This window comes from Engystomops pustulosus, chromosome 9 (assembly GCF_040894005.1).
Source record: "Engystomops pustulosus chromosome 9, aEngPut4.maternal, whole genome shotgun sequence".
Lineage (NCBI taxonomy): Eukaryota > Metazoa > Chordata > Amphibia > Anura > Leptodactylidae > Engystomops > Engystomops pustulosus.
In genome coordinates, this window is record NC_092419.1 from 59,442,128 (window position 1) to 59,457,397 (window position 15,270).

The window sequence follows — 15,270 nt, forward strand, 5'->3', positions numbered from 1 at the left end:
GAAGGAGCTCTTACCAATGCCACCAGGAGGGCCCTATGGCTAAAGCAGTGGAGCGGGGACATCCGCTCTAAATCCAAGTTGTGCAGCATTCCTTTTTCCGGGGACTTCGTGTTTGGACCCGAATTGGACGCCATACTAGAAAAAGCGTCTGACAGGAAAAGGGGATTTCCAGAGTCCAAAACAATACCCAAGAAGTCTTCCTTTCGTCCTTTTAGGAACACCAGAGAGACTTACCGTGGCAAAGGTAAGCAAGGACGCTGGAGTTATCCCAAAGGAGGAAGGGGAAGGGTTTTCCTTTTCTCTAACCCCCCAGGGGGTCCAGGAAACAAGAAACAATGACGCCAAAGTGGGGGGGCGTCTCCTGGGATTCCTATCCCAGTGGACGAAGATCACCTCGAATCCCTGGGTATTGACCATTATGGAATCGGGCTACAGAATAGAATTCTCATTACCCCCCCCCCCCCCCCTTCTCCAAGGTTCATCATGGAGGATGGGGATTTCGCATGGAGTCGGTAAGAACCGCTACCCAACTTATTCACACAGACTCCTATATGTGCACATTAGATCTAAAAGATGCATACTATCATGTACCTATTCACCCCTCATCTCAGAGATTCCTAAGATTCTCGGTTCTCTCTCCCGAGGGCTCTGTCTTACACTTTCAGTTCCGTGCACTTCCATTCGGTATCTCATCGGCTCCAAGGGTCTTTACCAAGATCATGTTGGAGGTGGTAGCCTTTTTAAGACTACAAGATATATCCATCATCCCTTTCCTAGACGACTTGCTAATTATAGGGAAAGACAAACAAAACCTAATTTTGGCAAGAGAGTCTTCCCTAAGAATCTTAACAGAGTTGGGATGGTTAATCAACCTGAAAAAATCAAGTTTAATACCTTCCACTCAAAAGACTTTTCTAGGGATCATACTAGACTCAACTCACCAAATGTCTTTTCTTCCTCAGGAGAAAGTATCCAACATAAAGCACCAGATTCACTCATTCAGACGGAAGGACTCTATACCAGTCAGGCAGGCGATGAAGATCCTGGGGCTCCTTACAGCATGCCTACCTGCAGTCGCATGGAGTCAGAGCCATACTCGGATCCTTCAGAATTGGATCTTAACTTTCTGGAACAGGAAGTCTTCAGGGCTAGACAAGAAGATTCGGATTCCTTCCTTCGTAAAGAGGGACCTGCTGTGGTGGACGGAATCAAGGAACCTAGAGAAAGGAGTATGTTGGCACCACCTCCCAAGCATCACTATTGTGACAGACGCAAGCAGCTCAGGCTGGGGAGCAATCCTCCCTTCCCACTACGAGCAAGGGTCCTGGACTCTAGCCCAAGCAAGAAACAGCTCAAATTACAGGTAGTTAAGAGCAGTATGGGAAGCGCTAAAATCAAACACAGCCTATCTGAGGAATCATCATATCCACATTCTATCGGACAACATCTCGACAGTGTCCTATTTAAGGAGACAAGGGGGTACAAGGTCCCCAGTATTATCGAAGCTGGCTCGTACCATCTTCCAGTGGGCAGAAGAGAACATCCTTTCCATTTCGGCCACCCATCTGAAGGGAACCCTAAACAGAGAAGCGGATGATCTCAGCAGGAGAGAAATCCTACCAAACGAATGGTGTCTCAACCAAGAGATCTTCTTACATTTAACCAGCATCTGGGGCATGCCCCAAATCGACCTATTTGCCACAAGGGAGAATACAAAATGCCAGCAATACTTTTCTCTGGAGGCAAGCGAGTCCAGGGATCACATGGATGCGTTCAGCCATCGTTGGAACGGAAGTCTCATGTATGCCTTTCCCCCAATTCCCCTAATTGCGAGAGTACTCAGGAAAATCTTGCTCGACGGGACAAGGGTGATCCTGATCTGCCCAGATTGGCCAAAAAGAAGCTGGTATCCGCTGCTGAGGTCCCTATCTGTCCAGCAACCTCTTATGCTACCGATTCGGAAGGACCTCCTGTACCAAGGTCCGATTTTCCACTCAGATCCAGGAAGACTCCGTCTGGCGGCTTGGATCCTGAGTTCGAGTTCCTAAGGTCCCAAGGTCTCTCTCGGGCTGTAATAACTACTTTGAAGGCAAGTAGGAAAAAGGTTACTTTCGCCATATATCATAAAATATGGAAAAAGTTTGTGACCTTTTGTGGGGCTAATCCCCCCTCCCAGACTAACCCAAATATTTTACAGGTATTAGACTTCCTGCAAAAAGGACTAGAAATTGGTCTTTCCACTAGCACCTTGAAAGTCCAAATTTCGGCTCTGAGTGCATTCTTCGACCATCCCCTGGCGGACCACAGGTGGGTTAAAAGATTTATTGCAGCTGCAAATAGAATTAGGCCTCAGATTCTGAAGCGGGTTCCCTCCTGGGATCTCTCCCTGGTTCTGGATGCTCTCTCCAGACCTCCTTTTGAGCCTTTAAAGGACGCTAGTATAAAAAACTTAACTTTAAAGACTTCTCTATTGATAGCTGTGACTTCAGCTAGAAGGCTGGGGGAACTCCAAGCCATTTCTATTAGAGAACCCTATATGTGCATTCTCCCTGACAGGATAACTCTGACTCTGGATCCAAGTTTTGTTCCCAAAGTGGCGTCTGGATTTCACAAGAATCAGGAAATAATCCTTCCATCCTTTTACGGGAATCCTTCTTCAAGCAAGGAAGTAGCGTGGCATTCCCTGGACGTAAGGCGCTCGGTTTTAGAGTATTTAAAAGCCACAAAATCCTGGCGCAAAGATCACAATCTCTTTGTTCAGTTTCAGGGGAAGAACAAAGGGGTAAAGGCATCCAAGACCACGATCGCCAGATGGTTAAAGACTGCCATAGCCTCTTGTTATACAGAGCAAGGGAAAGAAGGTCCTCCTAACCTTAAAGCCCATTCCACCAGAGCCATATCTGCCTCCTGGGCAGAAAAGAGGGGCGCTTCTCTTGAACAAATCTGCAGAGCTGCCACCTGGGCTTCTTCATCCACCTTTGCTAAACACTATCGGCTAACTCACAGGATCTCGCCTTCGGTCAGAAGGTTCTCCAGGCTGTGGTCCCTCCCTGATTCTACTAATTTTGTAGATCTCCTAGTGGGCCGTCATGGGGGACGTTATGGAAATTGTGAATTAGACTCACCGGTAATTCAGTTTCCATCTAGTCCTCCATGACGGCCTATATAATTTCCCTCCCATGATTTTCTTTCACTTTGTTGTAAAATTCTGTATGTGATACAAACAGGCAGAATAAAAATACGTTGTATCTTCCACCGGTGTAGTTATTTGGTAGACACTGACGGGAGGATGTGGGGGGGAGGCTTTTAACCTCTCTGCTTCCTGTCCCTACAGAGGTCAAGGGTCATCCTCCTAGTGGGCCGTCATGGAGGACTAGATGGAAACCGAATTACCGGTGAGTCTAATTCACAATTTCTACACATGCATAACGATGATACTGTTACAGACTAAGGCTATGTTCACACTGCCGTTGCCTGCCCGTACCGTAGCGGGCAACGGCAGTGCACGGGGAGAGGAGGAGGAGGTGGTGAGCGCAGCTCACCCCCGCCCCTCTCCATAGGAAGTAATGGCACACGGCGCCATACTATGGCGGCGCCCGTGCAATCGGCAAGAAAATACCCGATCGCGGGTGTTACCGGTAAGCCTTTGCTGCAATATGCAGCAGAGACTTACCGGCTATGGAGAGGGCTCGGCCCGCGAGCCCTCTCCATGCATCGGAATGCGACCACCACCGTGAATACACGGTGGGCGGTCGCGAACCGGTTAAAAATAATTTCCTCTGCCCTCTGTCTTCACCAAACTGTGCTGTGACCAGTAGTTAGCCAATGGAAAAAGCACTCCTCTGCCTCTCCTAGGGACTTTTCAAAACCCTGATCCGGTCTATTTAAACCACTAAACATTTCTCCATAAATGATGGGTGATGAAAAAGTAAGGTTTGAACATCAAATAGATCCTTTTCCATATGTTTGAAATGACCAAATCTAAGGAAACTCTTGGTTTATGGCAATGGACAATGTAATGTAAACCCAGTCCCTCCACCATATCAAATACATTATAAGGTCCTGTCTGGCATAGAATTGTGCTACTACCTGAACCTGAACAGGTGCAGGCTAGTGCACAAGCGTGAGACAGGAGTGCTCTACACTGGCCCACTCCACTTTTGTGCTCGCATCGCTTCACTTGACATGAAGGTCGTGTAAGAGGGAAAACAAACACAGTGGGGCTCATGTACTAAGAGTCCAAACGTTGCACTTTCATCGGATTTCCAGAATAATTGCGTTTTGCGCCGAGTTGCCCCGGGTTTTTGGTGCACGCAGTCGGATTGTGACGCATCAGCGCCGGCTTTCACACGACAGAAATCGGGGGCGTGGCCGTCGGTCAACCCGACAGATTCGGAAAACATGCAGAATTTAAAAACCAGTTTGTGTCGCAAGATCACCTTCTTCTTCCTGCAGCATGTGAGTGCTTGAACTCCGGTAGACCTCGGCACAGCAGCGACACCTGCTGGATATATCGGGCGCACGACCTTAGGAAATCCCGGCAGACCCTAATCCTCGTTTGACAAAGCGCCGCTGGATTCCGACTGGACAGGGTTAGTAAATGTGCCCCAATATGTGTGAAATTGTGAAATGCATAATGCAGAGTTTGAAGACTGGTTGCTTCAATGGTTATACATTGAAAATCGCCAGGATTTATTGCTGTATTATTTAAACCTCTAGCCACTTGTGTGTTTTTCTTTGATAGGCTGGTGATGCTGCCTGCTTTTATGACATTAAGCTTGGCAGGAGAAGAGTGGAGCATCACGATCATGCTGTAGTGAGTGGGCGCCTTGCAGGCGAAAACATGACCGGGGCTGCTAAACCTTACTGGCATCAATCCATGTTTTGGTAATGTATCATGTGTTACAGAAAATGATGCTTAAGCAACACTGAGGAAAAGTGTGTTCTTGAAAAGATAGCTTGTGAACATATGAGTAGTGCTGTCAGTTGGATACCACAGTGATGTGGCAAATTTTGTTACTATTTTTATAAAAAAATTTTCTTAATGACTTTTGCATAATCTAGATAATTTTTGGTATCCGCTCTTCTACAAGTTCATACATTATGTAATATTACATTCCAGGAAACTAATATAGAGGATATGTAATTTTACTTTTTAATCCTGGGCAACATTTTGCAATTCAATTCATCCTCCCATAGTCAATTATCATATCTTAATAGCTTTAGACTATGGTAACATGCTACATTACTTTAAGGTTAAAGTAATACTACTAGACAAATAGGATGAGATTCTGGTATTCTATCCATTGAACTGGCCATATGTATTAGATAGGTGGGGTGAAGGAGCCCCACCTATCAGCTGGGGTATAGAAAGTGGCAAGAAAAGACAGGGAGAAAGCGCTAATAGTGTGACATCTTTGGGGGGGTAACAAATGGACATAAAGCTGTAGATTGTGCTCACCGGTTTTAGGTAGTGCTGCAGATGGGCACAATACTATTGTAGGCTTTTTGGTGATAATTTTTGTCTGGTGCTGCCTCCAGATAATCTCCTAAATGGAGTTGCCAAACACTATAGGATGTGGTGAAAGTGGTCTATTGTTGGGGTCCAAAAGGATGGCGCACACAGAGGTGAGTATACTAAAAATTTTTATTCAAGGTCTTTAAACACAACGCGTTTCGGGCGTTCTACCCCTTTCTCAAGTGAATAAGACTGAGTACAGTGACAGAAAATAAAGAGGAGTTTTAACCCAATGGGGCAAGACAAGTATATAAATAAGTAAATGAAAAAAATAAGTAAAAAACTGATAAAAAACATGGTAAGTATTGGTTGTGCAGATACGTTCTTAAATCGTGAACATGGTCGTAAAATTATATCATCATTGGAAGTATCACATCTGTGTATCAACTATAAAATATTGTACAAATAATAAACAAATGGTAATAAAGATTTGTAGATATACATACACACATATTGGACCATAATTTCATATAATAGTACATATAGATGTTGATGACCTTTTATAAGTAACTATTAATTTTTAGCCATGAAAATAATATCTAATCCCTTAAAAGTTATTATGCTAAACAAAGTAATACCATGGAGTATTTTGTTATAGTTTGATATTTGCCATTTTACATTTTACTTTAGGAGCGACTTGGGTCCTGATGTTGGTTATGAAGCTATTGGCATTGTTGACAGTGCACTCCCAACGGTTGGTGTGTTTGCCAAGGCAACTGAGAAGGACACTCCTAAAAGAGCAGCTGAGGAAAGCGGTAAGGAAGTCATAAAAAGAATCTTTGAATAATGAACACTATACACTGCCTCTTTTGGAGTAATGACGAATACAATAAAAGATGTAGATTTCAAGTGTAAAAGTTCTTTCTCCATTTAGAAGCTGCACATAACAGATGGTCCTGAGGCCACCACATACCTGCTCTGTCTCCTTTTCCCAAAAAAATAATTGTTTTCTTAGAATAGAGTCCAAACTTAGAGCTCATAAAAAAAAAAAAAATCGACAGGTCCTTAATGTAAATTGAAACACTTTAGGCCCTTAGAAAACAACTGTAAAGTATTAAAAAAATGTCCTTACTCGTCGCTAAGCTATAAGCAATTCTCTAATTTACTTTCATAAGTCATCTGCAGCGGTTTGCCTGCTTGCAGGGGTTTTACCTTGTACTCCTGACTGCTCTCCCTGCCTTTGTTTGGTTACTATGGGAATTAAGTAGCCATACTCTGGAGAGGATGGTTGGTGGCTCTTGTTGGGAAGGGCACTAGGAGTGAACCTTAAGCTGCTAGGTGCAGGAGAATATCAGTCCTCGCTATTGCTGGCAGCATGTAAAAAAAACTCTAGGACCTTGAGTGATGTCGCAAGCATTTCGCTGATAACATTCTTCAGGTCTTCTAAATACAAACATGCTGCAGTCTGAATGGAAGTCTCTGCATAGAAAACTGCCCAATGCTATGTAGCTGGTTTCATTTGAAAGTTTGAATGTAGCAGAATTGTGTATGTGTGAAAAGTTTTAATGCACAAAGAAAGACAAAGCTCAGGCTCCCCATTAACCCCTTAATGACCGCCCTATCGGGTTTTTACGGCGGTCATTAAGGGTACTTCTTCTGATCATCAGAAGTAGTTTTCGGGACACCGGGTCTCGCTGGTGCCGGTGTCGGGCTGTGATATCACAGCCCAGACCCGGCACTAACACCCGGGATCGGAAAAACTCCGATCCCGGGTGTTTAACCCCTTGCACGCCGCGGTCAAGCATGACCGCGGCGTGCAAGTGTGTCCCCCGTGGATCGGACCACCCCGGTGTGCTTACCGGGGGATCCGATCCCTCCTGCCGCTGCCCCGGGTTCCGACGAGTGACCCGGGGCTGTCGGCTCCTCTTCTCGCCGGGTCCTGCCTTCCTGGCAGGACCCGGCTGTATGTAACTGAGCATGCGCAGCATGCTCAGTTACTTTCACTATACACTGAAATACAAGTGTATTGCAGTGTAAAGGCTTGAATAAGCGATCGGATGATCGCTTATTCAAGCCAAGAAGTAGAAAATGTAAAAAAGTAAAAAAAAAAAAATTAAATCTTTTTATAATATAATTAAATAAATAAATAAAATAAAAGTCCCATAATCTACCCAGTATAAAATGCAAATAAAGTATATAAAACACAAAACACGTACATATTTGGTATCACCGCGTCCGTATTAATCTGTACAATAAATCTAAATCAATATTGAACCCGCTCGGTGAACTACGTAAAAAAAAAACTCGAAAAACTTCCCATAATATAAAATTTTTCATCAAACACCATCACAAAAAATGTTCTAAAAAGTGATCAAAAAAAGTTACGGTACCTAATATGATACGACTGAAAAGAAAAACTGTTTTCGCAAAAAATAAGCCCTCAACCAGATCTGACAACAGAAAAATACAGAAGTTATGGCCCTGAAAATTTGTCAATAGTAAAAACAATGCGATTTTCTCCAATATTGGTTTTGCTCAGGAAAATTGAGCAAAATAAGAAAAACTATATAAATGAGGTATCACCGCAATCGTAGTAAACCTGAGAATAAAGATAAAATATTATTTTTACGTTACGGTGAGCGGGGGGGGGGGGGGGGATGCTCACAATCCAAAATAAAAATTGATGATTTTGTTTGTGTCCCCCTTGAAATAGTTAATAAAATCTCATGAATAAGCTTTAGACTCCCAAAATAAATGATTTATACATTGTATCTCATCCCATAAAAAATAAGCCCTCATATGATCGCATTACCAAAAAAAATAAAAATTTATAGGTCGTACAATGTGACAATACAAATCTGCTGTGAATGGCGCCTCCATTCATTCTATGCTCGGCCGTGCGCCCGTACAGCAGTTTACCACCACATATGGGGTATCAGTACACTCGGGAGGAATTGGGCATCAAGCGTTGCAGTGCGTTTCATCATTTAATTTATTCTGAAAATGTCAGTTTTGGCCTAAATGAATGTATTTCCAAAAAAATTCCATAGTTTCTAAATCGCAGGTCCATATTTTTTAACCCATGTGAAACACTTAAAGGGTTAATGGACTTAATAGAAGTTGTTTTACATATGCTGAGGGGTGAACTTTCTATAGTGAGGTAATTTATGGGGTTTTACTATTATTTAGGCCTTTCAAAGTCACTTGAAAGCTGAGTTGGCCCTCAAAATGTGAGTTATGGCAATTTTCATGAAAATAAGAAAAATCGCACCTAAAGTTCTGCGCCTCATAACATCCTAGAAAAATGACCGGAAGCATAAAATATCATCCCAACATAAAGCAGATATTCTGTAAATGTTAATTATCAAACTTTTTGGGTAGTTTTACTTCCTGTCTGGAAACCAGAACATTTCAAACTTGGAAAATGAAGAATTTTTACAAACTTTTGCCAAATTTTCACTTTTTTTCAGAACGAAACGCAAAACTTATCACTTAAATTTTATAACTAACATGAAGTACAATGTGTCACGAGAAAACATTCTCAAAATCACCGGCATATGTTAAAGCGTTCCGAAGTTATAACCAATTATCGTGAGACATGTCAGATTTGAAAAATCGAGTCTGGTCATTGAGCTGAAAACTAGTGTCGGTGATAAGGGGTTAAATTCTAATGAATCAAATAATATACACACAGCTCAGTGTATATATACAGTGCAACCTCTTTGCTCAGGAAAGGGGTGGTCTGCGAATGGGGGCAGCTTTCATGTAATGAGTGTAATGGCAAAAAATGTTACAAATCAGACCTTAAATTATAAAAAATTTTGGTGTGTGTATACACATATTCATCTTGTTATTACTGTGTCGCTGGTTTTTGGTGTAGATGTTTTAATATATCTTTTTATTTGAGGTGTAGATTACTGTATGGTTATTTATGACCATGATGCAGAGCTCTTTCCTGCCTTACTGCTTGTACAGAGATCTAGTCCAGAGCAACACCTGTTTTTTGTCCTTATTGGCTGAGCTGATTGTGCCCTCAGTGCCCTTAGATGTCACAACCAGGAAGTCCTGCCTGCTTCTGGAGAATGATATAGGTATTGTTGGCTCTCTCCAGCTGTTCTAGAGCTATTTGTTGTCAAGTAACTTTTACATTTACGCTTTAAAGGGTTAGCACCTACGATCTCACGCCAACCACAGGTATGTCAGCAGTAGGTTACGGCTGATACACCGCGATTCTCGATGGCGGCTTAGCTCCGGCATAGGAGCTGCAAGCCGGGTGGTGCGGAGCAGCAATGGGTCAAAGTTTTAGCTTTATGTTCGTTCTTTGATACACCCACTGGTGGGTTCGAAAATTTCTAAAAACTTTCTCTGGACTAAGGGTGCAGTCGCACGTTGCAGTTTAAACTGTATTGTAATCCGCTTTGAGGTAAAATACATTTGTTGTATAGGTGAATGACATTTGTGGAACAAGTTTCCCCTTCGAAATTAAATTCACCCACTCCTTTCATGTCTTTCACTTGTTAAATTACCAAAACTGTATCTAAAACCACCTAAAAACTGATTGTCATGCAGTTTTAACTGCAATGTGTGACTACACCCTAAGGCATCAACTGTATTCTTCAGTGGCATCCTGGGGCCCTCCCTTCTTTCAGGAAGCTGGAATGCAGATGGATTGTGATGTAATTAGAACGTTTCTAGAATATCTTGACGTAATATTAGTACCAAAATATGCAACCCAAGGATTACAAGACAGTAAATCAAGCTGCACATGAAATGTATCTATCGAAATGTTTGACTGGCAATCATAGAAAATTTAATAAAAATGTAAATCTTCTTATTCAATTTATTAAAAAACAAAAATGGAAAATATATGTAATTTATGACAACCAGGGAAAGATCAATTCATGTGCGACCAACAAATGTAAAAAAACGTATTAAATATCAAGGTCATATTTCATGTATATACTCCAAGGTAATTATAGGGTACATGCCAATTCTGAATGTGTAAACGTGTCTCAATACATTATAAATACTGTAATAACAAAGCTATGAGCACAGTACATTTTTTTTTAAACCAGATAACCTTTTAATAAACTGTTCAATGCAATATACAGCATATACAATAGTCACATTGCTTTTATTTATAACAAAAACCTTTGCCGATCAACACCTGTTTTTAATGGGTGTACATGTTCTATCCCAGCTATAGGATCTGAGTTGTGACACGTACGTATGTATTCAATGAGCCTAGGTTCTCTACTTCCTGATTTTATTGACCTCCTGTGCTTGTTAAACGTAGGTTCCTATGTAAAATCTGTTGCACGAAAAAAAAGACCGCATGATTTGTTCTGCAAGTCATGAAGTGTCTGGGGATATCATGACCCCAGCATGATATGTATTTTGCTTTTTATGAATTGTTGGCAGAGTTCCATGCCTGCTTAAATGAAATGTTGTCCTCATACTGTGAGGGTGTTTTGTATATCCCTAGTCCTCTGGGGACTCTTCCACTTGCTTCATATGATTTTAGTGAATTGACTGTCCAGAACAAACATACCTCTTTTTCTGCTAGGTTTTTTCTTATATTCTAACAAAAAATTAGCCCTCACTTGTTTTAATAAGATTTCTTCTCCCAATTCTGTACTGTTCACGTTATTAGTAGAATTTAAGAGAGAATTTAGAGTTCCATAGCCACTGACAGAGGTGTGCTGTAATCCGTGTATACAAGTGCATACAGCGTAAAAAATATGAGTAAAAAAAAGATCTTATTAATACCAGGGAGGGAAGTAGAATAGAAAAAAATTGTGTTCGTTTTAGTATTGCCATTTTTGCAGCAACATAACTTTATTTTTTTTTTTGTGGACAGAGCTGGTTGTGGGCTTCTTTTTTTACATAATAAGTTGATCTTTCCAGTGTTACCATTTTGATGCTTGTAACTTTTTATGATCACTTATAACAGTGGTTCTCAACCTTTCTAATGCTGTGACCCCGCAATACAGTACCTCATGTTGCGGTGACCCCAAAGCATGAGATTCGCAGTAAAAATGTAATAAAATTGTGCCTCCGATGGCTCTAGGCGAACCCCGGTTTTGGTCGCTCGACCCCCGCTGGGGTCGCGACCCACAGGTTGAGAACCATTGACTTATAAGAACATTTTTTGTAAAGCAATTTGCTAAAAATTGTTAATTTCAGGGTTTTTTTTGTTTTTACAGTGTTTCTTGAGCAGGTTCAATTATGATTTATTTTACAGATTGCTACAGACGTGGCAATACCAAATACCGTATTTTCCGGGCCTTTAGGCGCACCGGAATATAAGGCGCATTAGTCCGATGCGCCTTATATATGTAATAATTCCATATATAAGGCGCATCGGACTATAAGGCGCGGGGTCCGGGGGCGTGTCGGAGGTCCGGGGGCGGAGCGGAGACGCGACGCGGAGAAGAGACGCGACCCGAAGACGAGAAGCGGTGACGCGGGGAAGGTGAGGGGGAGGTGGAGGAGGGCAGCGGACCATACTTACATAGGTCCCCGCTACCGGAGACAGCACATCTCCAGCGGGAACTGCAGACCACGTGGCAGAAGTTGTTCGTGCCGCGTGGACTGCAGTTCCCGCTGGAGATCTGCTGTCTCCGGTAGCGGGGACCTAAGTAAGTATGGTCCGCTGCCCAGCGCCATACATAGGGCGCACCGGACTATAAGGCGCACTTTGTATTTCCAAGGAAATCTAAGGCTTTAAAGTGCGCCTTATAGTCCGGAAAATACGGTATGTGTTTTTTGGGGGGGGATTTTGTGTTTTTGGACTTGATTACTTGCGTTTAGGAAATTGTTGTGTTTGGGGAACCTTCATTTTCTTTTATTTAATTTTATTTAAAAAAAACTTTGTTTAAAATTTTTTTTTTTCCTCACATGTTGGCCTGACCAAGTGATCTTGTGATCACTTGAAGAAGCCCATACAGCTTACACCGTGCAATACAGATGTATTGCACTGTGTAATGTAATACAATGAGCATGCTTCGGAAGAGATCGCATAGCCCCGGGGCACTGGGAGACCCCGTTGCTGCCAGCGGAGAATTGGATCCCCCGCGGGGTGTCTGAACCACATGAGACCGCGACTTCTAAGGGTTTAACACCCGTGATTGGAAGAATCTCCAGTCACGGATGCTACAGAAGGATGTCAACTGCAATATGCAGCTGACTCTCATTCTGTATGGTGCCTGCGCTGAATCTAAGCCAGTACATGCCAAGCACCGTAATAGAAAGGTTCGTGTCGTGAAGTCCCTTCCCGCTACTGCGCATAGGGAAGGTTAAAGAAAATCTCCCATTTGATTTCATGCTTTATGAACCAAACGTACCTTGAGAATGCTGTAGCTACACTGATGCAGACATATATCTTGTTTTTTCAGCAAAAGAACTTAGCGCAGAGTTTAAACAATTATGATAATGAAGCTCTCTCGCTTCAGTGCCTGGCTCAGCGCTTTTTTTTCTCTCACATTAAGTATGCTCTATTCGAGAGAATAAAACCCTATATGGCGATTATTCCAGGCCATCTTCGGCGCCAATCAGTCAGAATCATTACTTTTTATCATCAAATGTCTTTATTTACAAGCTGGGTAATACGTGTTTCAAGCCCGAAATGGGCCCTTCTTCAGTTGCATACAGCCTAAAATTGCATTAAAACATACCTGACTTATATAGTGGTATTTTGGCGCGAAGTAAGGGGGATGTTACGCCAGAGTGACGTGAAAATGTAAACAAAAACAGAAATTGTAGTAATGATTCATTCATATAACATTCGGTTGTGTTCGGTGGTTATTGATAAAACTCTTTAAAAGATAGACTAAAATAGGCAAAGTAAATTCATATTGATAATATAGATTAAAAAATGGAAATGTATATACATAAAAAATGCAGCACATAATCATATTTGCTGTGAGTATATAATTAAGACATTATTACATATAGCTATAATACACAATTAAACTATATTAACCCCTTAAGGACGCAGCCTGTTTGCAGGTTAAGGCTCGCAACTTTTTTTTGAAATTTGACCAGGGTCTCTTCCTGTGGTAATAACTTTTCAACGCTTTAAGATATCTCTGTGATTTTGAGATTGTTTTCTCGTGAGACATTGTAGTTTATGTTAGTAGTGTCATTTCGGTGATCCGTTCCTTTTTTGGGGGGTAAAAATTCAAAAATTTAGGAAAAATTTGAAAAAAATGACTATTTTCAAAGTTTCAAATGTTATACTTTTTAGACAAAAAGTGATACCACAAATTTTTTTTGATAGAAACCTTTTGCCATTGGTCTTCTTTTTATATCCATTATTTGTTTTAAGTTTCCATTTTTTTTATGGATGTGAGAAGGTTTGAAGTTTTAGTAGCAACTTCTCAGATTTTCTTGAAATTTGAAAAATGCGAACTTTTTGGTGATCAATTCAGTTTGGAAGTGCTCTATAAAGGCTTATGTACTATAAACCCCCACAAGTAACACCATTTTATGAACCTAACATCTCAACCTATTCAAATCAGCATTTAAGAAGTCTGTTAACCCTTTAATTATTTTTCCGGAAGCATATGAAAATGGAGTGGAAATTTTGAAATTTCAATTTTGGATTTCAATCTTTCCAATTTAGCCCTAAAATGGATACATTCAGAAGGAATTTGAGGTAAATATATATTCCTAATTTCTTGCCCTGCTTCTTCCGAGTACGGCGATACCAGACATGTGGATGTCAGCTGCTGTTTCCCCGCACAGCGATGTCCAGAACAGAATTAGCGATACTGGGAATTTGGAAGGCCAATTTGGCTGCAAATATTTTGTGGTGCCACAGTGTAATTGAAGAGCCCCTGAAGTAAAAGTACAATAGAAAACCCCCCAAAATGTCACCATTTCGGAAACTAGACCCCTCAAAGAATTTATCGGTGGTTGTGGTGAGCATTTTAACCCCCGACACGCTGGTCAAAATTTTATGCAAAATAAATGGTGCAGAGTAAAAATTGCGTTTTTATCTCAAAAATGTCATTTTAGTGCCTCATATACTGTGCCCAACCCATGCCACTTTAGACAAACACCCCAAAAATCATTCTGCGGGTTGTCCCGAGTACAGCAATACCACACATGTGCCAATAATTTACAGACTGGGCACACAGAAGGGATGAGAATGGAAGGAGTGAAATTTTGATTTTCCAGCTCCGTTTTCACACGTTTGGATTTGGAGTGCCATGTCATGTTGGCAGGGCCCGTGAGGTGCCAGTGCAATAGAAACCCCCAATAAATGATACCATTACGGAAACTAGACCCCTCAAAGAATTTATCGGTGGTTGTGGTGAGCATTTTAACCCCCGACACGCTGGTCAAAATTGAATGCAAAGTAAATGGTGCAGAGTAAAAATTGCGTTTTTATCTCAAAAATGTCATTTTAGTGCCTCATATACTTTGCCCAACCCATGCCACTTCAGACAAACACCCCAAAAATCATTCTGCGGGTTGTCCCGAGTACGGCAATACCACACATGTGCCAATAATTTACAGGCTGGGCACACGGCAGGGGTCAGGAAGAAAGAAGCACAATTTAGGTTTTCAAGCTTCGTTTTCACTAGATTGGTAATGGGGGGGTACCCCCGAGGTACCAGTACAATAGAAACTCCCAAGTAGTGAACCCATTTTGGAAAGGGCACCCCTCAAAGAATGTATGTAGGCTTGTATGAGTATTTTAACCCCTAAGGTGCTGGCTCAAATGTAATACAAAGTGAGTAGTGCAGAGAAACAGTTGTATTGCAATTTATCAAATATGCCATTGAAGTGACAAAAGTATTTTG

At 41.7% G+C, this 15,270-nt stretch overlaps 1 protein-coding gene across 6 annotated transcripts in view; it reads left to right on the top strand.

Moving 5' to 3' along the window:
• Positions 1–15,270, top strand: part of AIFM1 (apoptosis inducing factor mitochondria associated 1) — a 106,022-nt gene that overhangs the window by 77,587 nt on the left and 13,165 nt on the right. For all 6 annotated transcript variants that reach the window (XM_072123659.1, XM_072123654.1, XM_072123656.1 and 3 more), the window contains 2 exons: positions 4,745–4,887; positions 6,149–6,273. In XM_072123659.1, coding sequence (XP_071979760.1) covers positions 4,745–4,887; positions 6,149–6,273 — 268 coding nt within the window. The remainder of the gene's footprint in view (positions 1–4,744; positions 4,888–6,148; positions 6,274–15,270) is intronic.